Below are 13,934 nucleotides of genomic sequence, written 5' to 3' on the forward strand. Positions count from 1 at the left end.
TCCTCCTTTTAACTTTGGCATACAGGCCAGTAATGTGGAGTGAATACAATGCTGTTGATCCTCTGTATTTTCAAGTATTGTGGTGGCAGCATCATGTTATGGGTAGGCCTGGCACTGGCAGCATCATATTATGGGTAGAGGCTTTTAGCCGGCAGGGATTAGGGAGTTTGTCAGGATAAAAAAAATTTAATGAGCAAAGCCCAAGTAAAAAGTTTGAGAAAAACCCTCTGTAGTTGTCACGCCTGCCCCCGCTCCCCCTCTATGATGCTCGAGGGCGCCAAGCTGCCCATCGTTACGCACACCTGTCACCATCGTTACGCGCATCAGCACTTCATTGGACTCACCTGGACTCCTTCACGTTTTTGATTGCCTGTCTATTGCCTGTCTATTCCTCAGTTTCATCCCCGTGTCAGCATTAATCTTGTTATATTTCCCCTGTCCAGACACTGTCCGTGTTGTTTCATGTCCGTTGTTTATTAAATGTTCACTCCCTGTACCTGCTTCTCATCTCCCAGCGTCTGTCCTTACAGTAGTCTTCTAAGACTGGGAAAGAGTTTTCTTTTTCAGAAGGACAATTACATAGATTTGAATGCCAAAGACACACCAGAATGGCTTTCCAGGAGGTATTGAGTGTTCCTGAAGGGTCCAGAATTAGCAGACTTAAATCTGCTTGAAAATCAGAGACACGGTTTGAATATTGTTGTTCATCAATGGTTCCCAACCAAATTTACTGAGCTTGAGCTATCCCCCTTTCCCTATGAAAGGGAAAGGGGGATACCTTGTCAGTTGTACAACTGAATGCCTTCAACTGAGTCGGGCAAGGTTGGTAGAATTGTATTCAGAATTATTCACAGTTGTAATGGCTGCCAAAGTGTCACGTCCTGACCATAGAAAGCCTATATTTTCTATGGTAGAGTAGGTCAGGACGTGACTAGGGGGTTTAGTCTAGTTTACTATTTCTATGTGGGGTTCTAGGTTTCATTTTCTATGTTGGGGTTTGTGTATGATTCCCAATTAGAGGCAGCTGGTAATCGTTGTCTTTAATTGGGGATCATACTTAAGTTGCATTTTTCCACCTGTGGGTTATGGGATATTGTTTGAATGTATGTGTTTTGAGTTAGTGCACATAACATCTCTGTAGTCACGGGTCATTGTTAGTTTATTATTTATTTGTTTTTGTCATTGCTAAGTTTCACTTTATTCATTAAAATGATGTGGAACTCAACATACACTGCGCCTTGGTCCGACCATCATTATTACGAACAACGTGACACAAAGATGCTTCCACCAAGTATTAGCTCTGGGGTGTGAAGACATACGCAATCAATACATCTTAATTTGATCTTTTTTCTTAATTAAAAAATCTACAGTTTCCTTTCACTTTCAAAATGTGGAGTAGATAGTGTAGATCCTTCTGAAAAAAATCCTGTAATCCCTTTTTAGTAATTTGGACACAGCCCTTAGCCATGGTATATTGGCCATATACCATAACCCCCCGAGGTGCCTCAGTAAAAATACATGTTTTGTAATACCCGTGGTATACGGTCTGATATACCACAGCTGTCAGCCTTCAGGGCTGGACCCACCGAGTTTGTAATTCTGATTATAACATTTCTTTACAAAGACATCTGATAACACAGAGTTACTGGGTAGATGTGGATGATTACCTGCATGGCAACATACAGTCGCTAGTGACAGTCCCTTGCACAGTCTTCACATTTTGCCAATCAGAAATACTATCTCATCCCTAAATGGGCACATTTATATGCCTACATTTGCGCACAGGCCAAGTAGATATAGGCCTACTTCAATGCATATGCATCCTTACTCAACATTGACAGGAGCGCTCCAAACAAAATACAATGACTAAATTGACAGAACTTGTAAATGGGATTAAAAAAACAAAAGTTATTTTTCAGAAGTGTAGCATACGTTGTGCACTCTGCAAACAATGTGTCCATTCTGACAATGATAATGGGAAGACTGGAATAATAATGTTAAATGCATTAAAATGAATGACCGTAACCAATGTAACAAACATTCTAGAGTCTAAATGATAGGAATTAACTGTACATTTACTACTGGTGATATATGTAATGGGTTATTTATATAAAATAAGTCACAATTGAAAGCAAACTATTCACACAGAGCCCCAGCTGTTTTGAGCCCCACCTGTTCAGCTAAAATATACATCTATAAAAGTTGAATGACAAAATTTGCCACAAAGGACCACCTTCCTGTTCAATTGAGCACAGTACAACAAGGTGAGTCCAAAAATGTCTTGTATGCTGCTGCATAAATGACTCAATATGCCAGGGAGATATGTATACTGTAGTTAAGAAAGTAATACTGATTGTATGTTGTGTAGTAAGCTGTTAGTAGCCAATGTGCCTCACCCTAATAATTTGGTCCCTTTTCCACTGTTCTGACTTGGTGGTGCACATGTAGCCTATAGCCTGTTTTAGAGAAATGTAATCATAGAATATTGTAAGAGGTTTCATTGTCTGCTTATATGCCCCCTTTATTTATCCTACGGTTCTGACTTGGTGTTGTCACGGATCCCTCCGGAACACCTGTCCCCTATTTCCACTGATTAGCATTTGTATATATGTGTCCTTTGGTTTCCATTTGGAGGGTCGATTATTGTTACTATTCCCGTTGGTGCGTGTGAGTACCTGTGCTGTGTGTTTTGGCTTTCGTGCCATTGTGGATTGTGCAGATGATTACAGTTCTCATCCTGTGTGTTAATCATTGTGCGCATTTGTTCAAGGTACTCCTCGCTCTTTTGTTTGGGTTTCAACCCTGTGTTTTTGTATAGTGTTTGTTTGGTCTTCGTCCCCGTGCCTTTACACGGCACGCCGTAATTTGGGTACAATAAAAAAAAAACGATTACGCATTCCTGCGTCTGCCTCCCGATCCTTCATGCCAACTGACAGGTGTACAGGGAGTATACTGTAAGAACGGCCCATGTTTTCAATTCTGTTGCTGTACATTTCGAAAGTGCAGAACAAATAGTTAAATTGACTACGTCCATCCTAGCTCGCTCATTCATGTCTTAATCGGAATTATGGATTTGCCTCATATCCGCTCGCCGTCCCCTTATACCATAGTTTGTACATCTCAATTGTTAGTAAAAAACACATTTGTTTAAGAAAATCAGCCATAATAGATAATTTTTTTTAAAGGCAGTAAATGAGTCTTGAATGATGTGTTTTGCTGCCAGACAAGGCTCCGCTGATGGCCAGTGGTGTTGTGGTCAGGTGTTGGTACTGCTGTTGGGACTGCTGTGGGGACAGTTTTGTGTAGGCCATAGCAGTTTGTGGGCACCGTTTGTCAATGTTGAAGTGCAATTAATGTATTGTTTAGTGTTGTGTAGTGGCTTTGCTGGCATGCATCCCAATATGTTTTGGGGGAGCTTGCCCCACCAAGATTTACATGCTAAAATGGCCACTGGCACAAATTGTCAGGGAGAGCACATTCTGAAGAGAGCAGTGCATTGTGCATCTGGGCGCATGGTCAATCAGACATTTATGGTTATACGGCCTCAGCAAAAGTCATGGCAGGAATGGCCTCATTGGAAGTCAGGGTATTAATACTTATTGCCCTTCACAGAGGAGTGCAGAGCTGTTGTCAAGGAAGTGAGTTTATGTTTATACAGGATGTACCGCCCCACCTACCATCAACCAATCATATCAATGCTGAATTATACAGAGCCCTCCACATTGTTAAACATTTTTGGGAGGCACATGGCGATGCGTTACAGAGCTCGATATGGCCTCTGCATGCCTCTGGAGGCTCCACAATTGTGTCACACCCTCCATATGGAGCCTCCGACCACATTTTCTAATCAAACATAATCAAACATACATTTTAGTCTAGGCCTCCTCAATGGTTTAAGTCACTGAGATGGGCGCAAATATATACAAATATATATATTTGATACTGCTCGACTAAAACAATCTCTGTCGACCAACAGCCTAATGACCAAACAATCGAGTAATTGGGGTCGGTCCTACTGGGTCATTTAGTTTGCAGGAAGCTCTTGATGTTCTGGCGACACAGAGGGCAGTTTCCAAACTCCTGGATCACTCTGATGGCACACTGGAGACACAGGCACTGGTGGCCACACTGCAGGCTGATACAAGCCTTCTGGCTCATACACACCGCACAGTCCTCCACGCTCTCACAGTCTGCAATCAAATGAGATACGCTCAGTTACATGACCTATAAGGTCAAGTGGGACTTGGCTCAGGGTGGCTAGTGTTGTTGTGTCCATAAGGTTGATCCGGGTGTCATTTCTGCTAAACCTAGGATATGGCAAAGTTACAGGGCTGAAAAAAAAGGTTAAGGCTCATTTACTGCACTTCTACACAATTTCAAAACTCTTAAAATACTATTTGGAGAACTGCAAAAACTAGCTAAACTGTCTCCAGCCATTATCACCTTAGCTGCTGTGGCTTAATTCAAAGCCAGCCCACTGATACCACTAAACTGCATTTGCCTTTTAATGGGGATTGAAATTGTTGGTGTTGAGAGCTAAGGTATGGCAACCGCCATACTCTGCCATACCCAATAGATGCCCCTGAGTCCTACAGTACGTGAGGCTAACATATACTGTATCTATGTCCTTGAACAAATGTGGCTTAGATGTTTCTGTAAATGTTAAGCTACACAAGTAGTACGTGTGTAAAATGTTAACTTGTAAAAATGTTAGGTTTACCAAGCATGTGACAATAGAAACATATATATTTATTTTTTTTAAATCAAGAATACCTTAGATTAAATATCAAGATATTATACTCAAATGAAGTACCATTTTCAGAAAAATATCCATAACAAGATAGCAGGAATTTATTGTATAATTGTGATGCTTACCTGATGTCTGCTTATTGGCTGGATGGGGAAGAAGATAGCTGTCATGAATGTAATCACAAATCTGTCTCACATTCACATAGTTTTCAATATTGAGTGAGGTGTGTCTCTGAAGAGCAGAACAGGAGGAATGCCGTTGCGGAGCAGGACAAGACTTTCGAGTCCCCAAAAACTCTTTCTTCTCCGACCCTACAAGAAATAACCAGATTTGTGGATCTGTCACTGACACTGACAGATGGACATCATTTCAAACCAAGAAATCAAATTAGGTCAGACTGCACTGTTCATTCATACATGTTCCATTGATTTCTGAACTTACCCAGTAAGAGCACAGAGCAGGTCTGCCCATAAACGTCAATCATGGCCCACAGGGGACGGCTGAGGTCCACTCCGTTCAGCAGTTTGTGTTTTCGTCTGTTGGCATTCCTGAAATACATTCGACCGCCATGGGAGACCCAAAACTCCAGCTCTGAGCCTGGCAGGCAGCAAGTTTCAGGCACAGGAGCGGCCCAGTGGCCAGGGAGGTCTGTGAGGTCTGGGATGGCCAGGGACGGCAGGGCTCTGGCAATAGGAAGCACATTGGTGAAGCCCACACGCATGGCTCCAAGCCAGGTCAGCTTGCACAACTCCACTCGCAGACGCACCCTCTCCTGGGGCCGTACCGGGCGGCTGCTGAAAACCAGGCCGTGTCTGAAGGTGACCCCAGTCCTGTCTGCCCGCCTGGCCCCCTGGCTCAGGCTCACCAAGGCACCCATCACCTCCTTATGGAAGGTCAAGGGGCCCAGGCAGTGGGGTCCACAAATGTGTGCTGGCTCAGACTCTAAAGGAGATTAAAAAAGAGCAACTACAGTTAATCATTGGAATGCTACAGTACCTCAGTCATGATAAAAAAAGATGGTTGTGATCAAACAAAACTAACAAAGAACGTATGTCTGAAGGTGACTGAGAATGAAACTGAAACTGCTTTACTGAAATAAATAAAAATTGTGCCAACAAAGTAGATCAGTATAAAGAAGTCTAGTCAAGGGATCTGAATGACAACATGTTTCGTATTCAGTAACTTTAAATCTCTATTGATATCTGGTGACATTCCAAAGTGTATTGTGGCTCATGATAACAATAATCAATACTAAATGTTACTTCTAAAATAAAAAATTAGATGAGTGTTATTAGCTAACTAGTACAGGGTGGATCCTTTGAGTTTTGCATTGAAACTGCCAGCAGGAAAGGCAGTTATAGGTATAGACATAGATACATAAATACAGGAGAGTAACCTGGTTAAGGAAGAGGCTTGTTCACATCACATACTCGTTTACAATGCACTCAGCAAGTTATCTGATTTTGGCCCCCATTACAACATATGTCTTAATTTGTTTCAATGTCATTATTCAACAAAACATAAGTTGTGATTGAATATTACATTAATAATTACCTAACCCTCCTTTCAACCCAGATCAGACAAGCCTTTGGAAAGCAGATCTTTTGTCAGTAGTAAATTAAATTGCTAGTCATGCCAAAAAAGCAATAAAATAAAATACTTAGCCAATCAACTGAATAGATGACTGGTTGCCACACAATCTCTTATTCTACTGTCCTCTCAGAAAGGAAGTCAAATCTGTTAAAGATTTGCACAGCCATATGTAACTGGCCATGTACAGTATGTCAGTGCTGTGAATTACTGGCTCAGGTACCATTGTTTAAAGTGGCTAGTGATATATTTGATATCATTTCCCATCAATTCCCATTATTAAAGTGGCTGGAGTTGAGTCAGTGTGTTGGCACAGCCACTCAATGTTATTGGTGGCTGTTTAACTGTCTGATGGCCTTGAGATAGAAGCTGTTTTTCAGTCTCTCGGTCCCAGCTTTGATGCAGCTGTACTGACCTCGCCTTCTGGATGATAGCGGAGTGAACAGGCAGTGGCTCGGGTGGTTGTTGTCCTTGATGATCTTTATGGCCTTCCTGTAACATCGGGTGGTGTAGGTGTCCTGGAGGGCAGGAAGTTTGCCCCCGGTGATGCGTTGTGCAGACCTCACTACCCTCTGGAGAGCCTTACGGTTGTGGGCGGAGCAGTTGCCGTACCAGGCGGTGATACAGCCCGCCAGGATGCTCTCGATTGTGCATCTGTAGAAGTTTGTGAGTGCTTTTGGTGACAAGCCAAATTTCTTCAGCCTCCTGAGGTTGAAGGTTGAAGAGCGCTGCTGCGCCTTCTTCACGATGCTGTCTGTGTGAGTGGACCAATTCAGTTTGTCTGTGATGTGTATGCCGAGGAACTTAAAACTTACTACCCTCTCCACTACTGTTCCATCGATGTGGATAGGGGTGTTCCTCTGCTGTTTCCTGAAGTCCACAATCATCTCCTTAGTTTTGTTGACGTTGAGTGTGAGGTTATTTTCCTGACACCACACTCCGAGGGCCCTCACCTCCTCCCTGTAGGCCGTCTCGTCGTTGTTGGTAATCAAGCCTACCACTGTTGTGTCGTCCGCAAACTTGATGATTGAGTTGGAGGCGTGTGTGGCCACGCAGTCGTGGATGAACAGGGAGTACAGGAGAGGGCTCAGAACGCACCCTTGTGGGGCCCCAGTGTTGAGGATCAGCGGGGTGGAGATGTTGTTGCCTTCCCTCACCACCTGGGGGCGGCCCGTCAGGAAGTCCAGTACCCAGTTGCACAGGGCGGGGTCGAGACCCAGGGTCTAGAGCTTGATGACGAGCTTGGAGGGTACTATGGTGTTGAATGCCGAGCTGTAGTCGATGAACAGCATTCTCACATAGGTATTCCTCTTGTCCAGATGGGTTAGGGCAGTGTGCAGTGTGGTTGAGATTGCATCGTCTGTGGACCTATTTGGGCGGTAAGCAAATTGGAGTGGGTCTAGGGTGTCAGGTAGGGTGGAGGTGATATGGTCCTTGACTAGTCTCTCAAAGCACTTCATGATGACGGAAGTGAGTATTACGGGGCGGTAGTCGTTTAGCTCAGTTACCTTAGCTTTCTTGGGAACAGGAACAATGGTGGCCCTCTTGAAGCATGTGGGAACAGCAGACTGGTATAGGGATTGATTGAATATGTCCGTAAACACACCGGCTAGCTGGTCTGTGCATGCTCTGAGGGCGCGGCTGGGGATGCTGTCTGGGCCTGCAGCCTTGCGAGGGTTAACACGTTTAAATCTTTTACTCACCTCGGCTGCAGTGAAGGAGAGTCCGCATGTTTTCGTTGCAGGCCGTGTCAGTGGCACTGTATTGTCCTCAAAGCGGGTAAAAAAAGTTATTTAGTCTGCCTGGGAGCAAGACATCCTGGTCCGTGACTGGGCTGGTTTTCTTCTTGTAGTCCGTGATTGACTGTAGACCCTGCCACATACCTCTTGTGTCTGAGCCGTTGAATTGAGATTCTACTTTGTCTCTATACTGACGCTTAGCTTGTTTGATAGCCTTGCGGAGGGAATAGCTGCACTGTTTGTATTCGGTCATGTTACCAGCAGTCTTGGAGTGTGGAATCAGCTTGGTCGGACCAGCGTTGGACAGACCTCAGCGTGGGAGCTTCTTGTTTTAGTTTCTGTCTGTAGGCAGGGATCAGCTAAATGGAGTCGTGGTCAGCTTTTCCCGAAAGGAGGGCGGGGCAGGGCCTTATATGCGTCGCGGAAGTTAGAATAACAATGATCCAAGGTTTTTCCAGCCTTGGTTGCGCAATCAATATGCTGATACAATTTAGGGAGTCTTGTTTTCAGATTAGCCTTGTTAAAATCCCCAGCTACAATGAATGCAGCCTCAGGATGTATGGATTCCAGTTTGCAAAGAGTCAAATAAAGTTCGTTCAGAGCCATCGATGTGTCTGCTTGGGGGGGGGGGAATATATACGGCTGTGATTATAATCTAAGAGAATTCTCTTGGTAGATAATGTGGTTGACATTTGATTGTGAGGAAATCTAAATCAGGTGAACAGAAGGATTTGAGTTCCTGTATGTTTCTGTGATCACACCACGTCTCGTTAGCCATAAGGCATACGCCCCCGCCCCTCTTCTTACCAGAAAGATGTTTGTTTCTGTCTGTACGATGCGTGGAGAAACCCGCTGGCTGCACCGCCTCCGATAGCGTCTCTCAAGTGAGCCATGTTTCCGTGAAGCAAAGAACGTTCATCAACCTTGTTGTCAAGAGACTGGACATTGGCGAGAAGAATGCTAGGGAGTGGTGCACGATGTGCCCGTCTCCGGAGTCTGACCAGAAGACCGCCTCGTTTCCCTCTTTTACGGAGTCGTTTTTTTGGGTCGCCGGCTGGGATCCATTCCGTTGTCCTGGTTGAAAGGCAGAACACAGGATCCACTTTGCGAAAATCATATTCTTGGTCGTACTGATGGTGAGTTGATGCTGATCTTATATTCAGTAGTTCTTCTCGACTGTATGTAATGAAACCTAATATGACCTGGGGTACTAATGTAAGAAATAACACGTAAAAAAAAACAAAAAACTGCATAGTTTCCTAGGAACGCGAAGCGAGGCGGCCATCTCTGTCGGCGCCGGACATAGCTACTTGGCTGTACTGTCTTCTGTGCCTACCGGAATCCCTTGACGAATATGTGTATGATTAATTGAAGGAAAAATACAAAATCTTTGAGCGGTTTCAGAACTGCAGAAGAAAGCTTTTCTGATCTACTTAGAAATAAACTCAGCAAAAAAATAAGTGTCCTCTCACTGTCAACTGTGTTCATTTTCAGCAAACTTAACGTGTAAATATTTGTATGAACATAAGAAGATTCAACAACTGAGACATAAACTGAACAAGTTCCACAGACACGTGACTAACAGAAATGTAATAATGTGTCCCTGAACAAAGAGGGGTCAAAATTAGAAGTAACAGTCGGTGTCTCGTGTGTGGCCACCAGCTGCATTAAGTACTGCAGTGCATCTCCTCCTCATGGACTGCACCAGGTTTGCCAGTTCTTGCTGTGAGATGTTACCCCACTCTTCCACCAAGGCACCTGCAAGTTCCCGGACATTTCTGGGGGGTATGGGCCTAGCCCTCACCATCCGATCCAACAGGTCCCAGACATGCTCAATCGGATTAAGATCCGGGCTCTTCGCTGACCATGGCAGAACACTGACATTCCTGTCTTGCAGGAAATCATGCACAGAACGAGCAGTATGGCTGGTGGCATTGTCATGCTGGAGGGTCATGTCAGGATGAGCCTGCAGGAAGGGTACCACATGAGGGAGGAGGAAGTCTTCCCTTAAACGCACTGCATTGAGATTGCTTGCAATGACAACAAGCTCAGTCCAATGATGCTATGACCATGACGGACCCTCCACTTCCAAATCGATCCCGCTCCAGAGTGCAGGCCTCGGTGTAACGCTCATTCATTCGACGATAAATGCGAATCCAACCATCACCCCTGGTGAGACAAAACCGCGACTCGTCAGTGAAGAGCACCTTTTGCCAGTCCTGTCTTGTCCAGCGACGGTGGGTTTGTGCCCATAGGCAACGTTGTTGCCAATGATGTCTGGTGAGGACCTGCCTTACAACAGGCCTACAAGCCCTCAGTCCAGCCTCTCTCAGCCTATTGCGGACAGTCTGAGCACTGATGGAGGGTTTGTGCGTTCCTGGTGTAATTCTGGCAGTTGTTGTTGCCATCCTGTACCTGTCCCACAGGTGTGATGTTCAGATGTACCAATCCAGTGCAGGTGTTGTTACATGTGGTCTGCCACTGAGAGGACGATCAGCTGTCTGTCCTGTCTCCCTGTAGCGCTGTCTTAGGCATCTCACAGTACGGACATTGCAATTTATTTCCCTGGCCACATCTGCAGTCCTCATGCCTCCTTGCAGCATGCCTAAGGCATATTCACGCAGATGAGCAGGGACCCTGGGCATCTTTCTTTTGGTGTTTTTCAGAGTCAGTAGAAAGGCCTCTTTAGTGTCCTAAGTTTTCATAACTGTGACCTTAATTGCCTACCGTCTGTAAGCTGTTAGTGTCTTAATGACCGTTACACAGGTGCATGTTCATTAATTGTTTATGGTTCATTGAACAAGCATGGGAAACAGCATTTAAACCCTTTACAATGAAGATCTGTGAAGTTATTTGGATTTTTACATATTATCTTTGAAAGACAGGGTCCTGAAAAAGGGACGTTTCTTTTTTTGATGAATTTATATATACATATATACACTACCATTCAAAAGTTTTGGATCACTTAGAAATGTCCTTGTTTTTGAATGAAAAGCACATTTTGTTGTCCATTAAAATAACATCAAATTGATCAGAAATACAGTGCAGACATTGTTAATGTTGTAAATAACTATTGTTGCAAGAAACGGCAGATTCTTTTATGGAAAATCTACATACTGTAGGCGTACAGAGGCCCATTATCAGCAACCATCACTCCTGTGTTCTAATGGCATGTTGTGTTAGCTAATCCAAGTTGATCATTTTAAAGGGGTTAGGGTTAGGGTAAGGGTTATTCAAAAACCCTTTTGCAGTCATGTTAGTCTGATTAAAGAAGCAATAAAACTGGCATTCTTTAGACTAGTTGAGTATCTGGAGCATCAGCATTTGTAGGTTTGATTACAGGCTCAACATGGTCAGAAACAAATTACTTTCTTCTGAAACTCATCAGTCTATTCTTGATCTGCGAAATGAAGGCTATTCCATGTGAGAAATTGCCAAGAAACTGAAGATCTCATGGAATAGCCTGACAAGAATAGAATGACAAGTTTCAGAAGAAAGGTATTTGTTTCTGGTTATTTTGAGCCTGTAATCGAACCCACAAATGCTGATACTCAACTAGTCTAAAGAAGGCAATTTTTTTGTGTCTTTATGTCTTTCAGTAAAGCAGTTTCAATTTCATTCTCAGTCACTTCAGACATACATTCCTTGTCAGTTTTGTTTGATCACAACCATCTTTTTGCGTCATTAATCAGCACAACAGTTTTCAGCTGTGCTAACATAATTGCAAAAGGGTTTTCTAATGATCAATTAGCCTTTTAAAATGATCAACTTGGATTAGCTAACTCAATAAGCCATTAGAACACAGGGCATGGTTGCTGATAATGGGACTCTGCACGCCTATATAGATATTCCATTGAAAATCAGCCGTTTCCAGCTACAATAGTCATTTACAACAGTAACAATGTCTACACTGTATTTCTGATCAATTTGTTGTTATGTTAATGGAGAAAAAAAAACTATTTTCTTTAAAAAACAAGGACATTTCTAAGTGTCCCCAAACTTTTGAACGGTAGTGTATATATTGTACTACTAATGTTTGTAGATATAAAAATCAACATGAGACCATTATAATATAAGTGATAGGTCTGTATCTATGAAAATGTACATATAGCGATAACATTTTCCTCCTATAACAATTACAACACAGTTGTCATCATCAATAAGAGGCCATCCTTACCCAGGCTTCTGCTGACCATCTCCCTCACCATCTTTTACAGGTTGCTCTTCGTATGCTCTGCAATCTATAGTACATACACCTACAATAGGTTGAGTATAGTTCTAAGATGGTGAGAGTGTTTGCTGTTTTTATACTCCTCTCAGTCTGCACATGTGCCTGTAGTTTAAACACAGATCATAACTCATCACATAAGGAAAGAGAAAGCAGGTGGCTAAGGGGAGGGACAGTTCTCTGGAAAATATCTACGTTCTAACAACGGATGTTGCTTAATTCTTCTGGTGCTAACACTCACTTGACTCTACTGAGTCATGTCAAGTCAAAAATAAAATCTATCATATGATTACTACGCGTTAGTTATTGTACTAAAATTGTGGATTTTTTTATTTGTTTTATGCAACACCATTTTACATTTTATGATATCTTTGAAAACAGTACACGTTTTTTGAATGCATGATCAAACTGTTGTAGGAAATAAACCACAGTTTCTAACATCTATAGCACATCATATAGGTATCAAGTTAGAGTTGTAATCACTTTCATTTCACATCATTCAGATCTAACAAGGTTCTTTATGTACAGTGCCTTCAGAAAGTATTCACACCCAATGTTCCATCTGATTGTTTTTGGCACTGAGCAAATGTCAGGTCTGCTAAGCTCAAACTTCAAATTTTCACAATGTTCGTGCAACTTCCGTCGTGTGTTTACTGTGACCACTGAGGCTGTACCCACTTTAAATGACAGTTTTAACAGTGGCCAAGTAGGCTACTGTGGCTTTTTGGTCATAATGTAGGCCTACCAGAGTGGCTTACCATCATAAACAATGGAGTAAAAGGCATCCCATAACATTTTCACATGGAAATAGCTGTTCTGTCAGTAGCAGCAAATGTGTGGTGTTGAATGTAGGCCTACATTCCATGAGCTTTATGAAAAAATATGCAGGGCTTGACATTAACCTATTTGTCCATGTGTCCTTCAGACAAGGAGGTGACTGAAAATGTTGTGTTATTTGATGCAAGATACCACTTTACAAAATAAAATGCATTATTATTCTAATACCAATTTTCTAGAAAAAACAGACAAATGATGCTACCCTCTGTAGATATTGACTACTTAGCTTATTTAAGACCGTCTCAAAATACAACACTGCCCCTTTAAGACATAAAAAAGCTCTTTACCTGACTCACTTTTCAAATATGGCTAGAGATGTACACATTCTGTGCTTTTGTAGGAAGCAACCACTCCCCCATTGTTGACTAGAAATTAGCCATAACTGGGCTAATAATTCACTAACCAGCAAAGATGTGCAGAGGCGGCTGGCTAAATGCAGCTTTTGATTTGATATCAAAACAAGCGCATCTAATCGTGCCCACTCATGCTATAAACACAGTCCAGTTCAAAGTGATGAACAGTTCAAAGTGAAGCACATATCAAATCAAGTCAAAGTTTATTTGTCACGTGTGCCGAATACAACAGGTAGACCTTACAGTGAAATGCTTACTTACAGGCAGGCTTTAACAAACAGTGCAATTTTTAAGTAAAAAAAAGGTATTAGTTGAACAATAGATAAGTAAATAAATAAAAACAGTACAAAAGACAGTGAAAAATAACAGTAGCGAGGCTATATACAGTAGCGAGGCTATAACAGTAGCGAGGCTATATACAGTAGTGAGGCTATATA

The 13,934-nt window shown here is 42.7% G+C and overlaps 1 protein-coding gene across 1 annotated transcript; it reads right to left on the reverse strand.

Moving 5' to 3' along the window:
- Nucleotides 1-1,219: 1,219 nt before the first annotated feature.
- LOC118357931 (E3 ubiquitin-protein ligase NEURL3-like) lies at nucleotides 1,220-12,423 on the reverse strand. The gene is made up of 4 exons (XM_035735237.2): nucleotides 12,257-12,423; nucleotides 5,192-5,692; nucleotides 4,876-5,061; nucleotides 1,220-4,190 (listed from the first exon to the last, which is right to left on the reverse strand). Exons 1-4 carry the CDS (start codon nucleotides 12,285-12,287, stop codon nucleotides 4,021-4,023), a joined length of 888 nt encoding a protein of 295 aa, XP_035591130.1. The 5' UTR covers nucleotides 12,288-12,423; the 3' UTR covers nucleotides 1,220-4,020.
- Between the last annotated feature and the right edge of the window lie 1,511 nt (nucleotides 12,424-13,934).

Source organism: Oncorhynchus keta, chromosome 25 (assembly GCF_023373465.1).
Source record: "Oncorhynchus keta strain PuntledgeMale-10-30-2019 chromosome 25, Oket_V2, whole genome shotgun sequence".
NCBI classification, from domain to species: domain Eukaryota; kingdom Metazoa; phylum Chordata; class Actinopteri; order Salmoniformes; family Salmonidae; genus Oncorhynchus; species Oncorhynchus keta.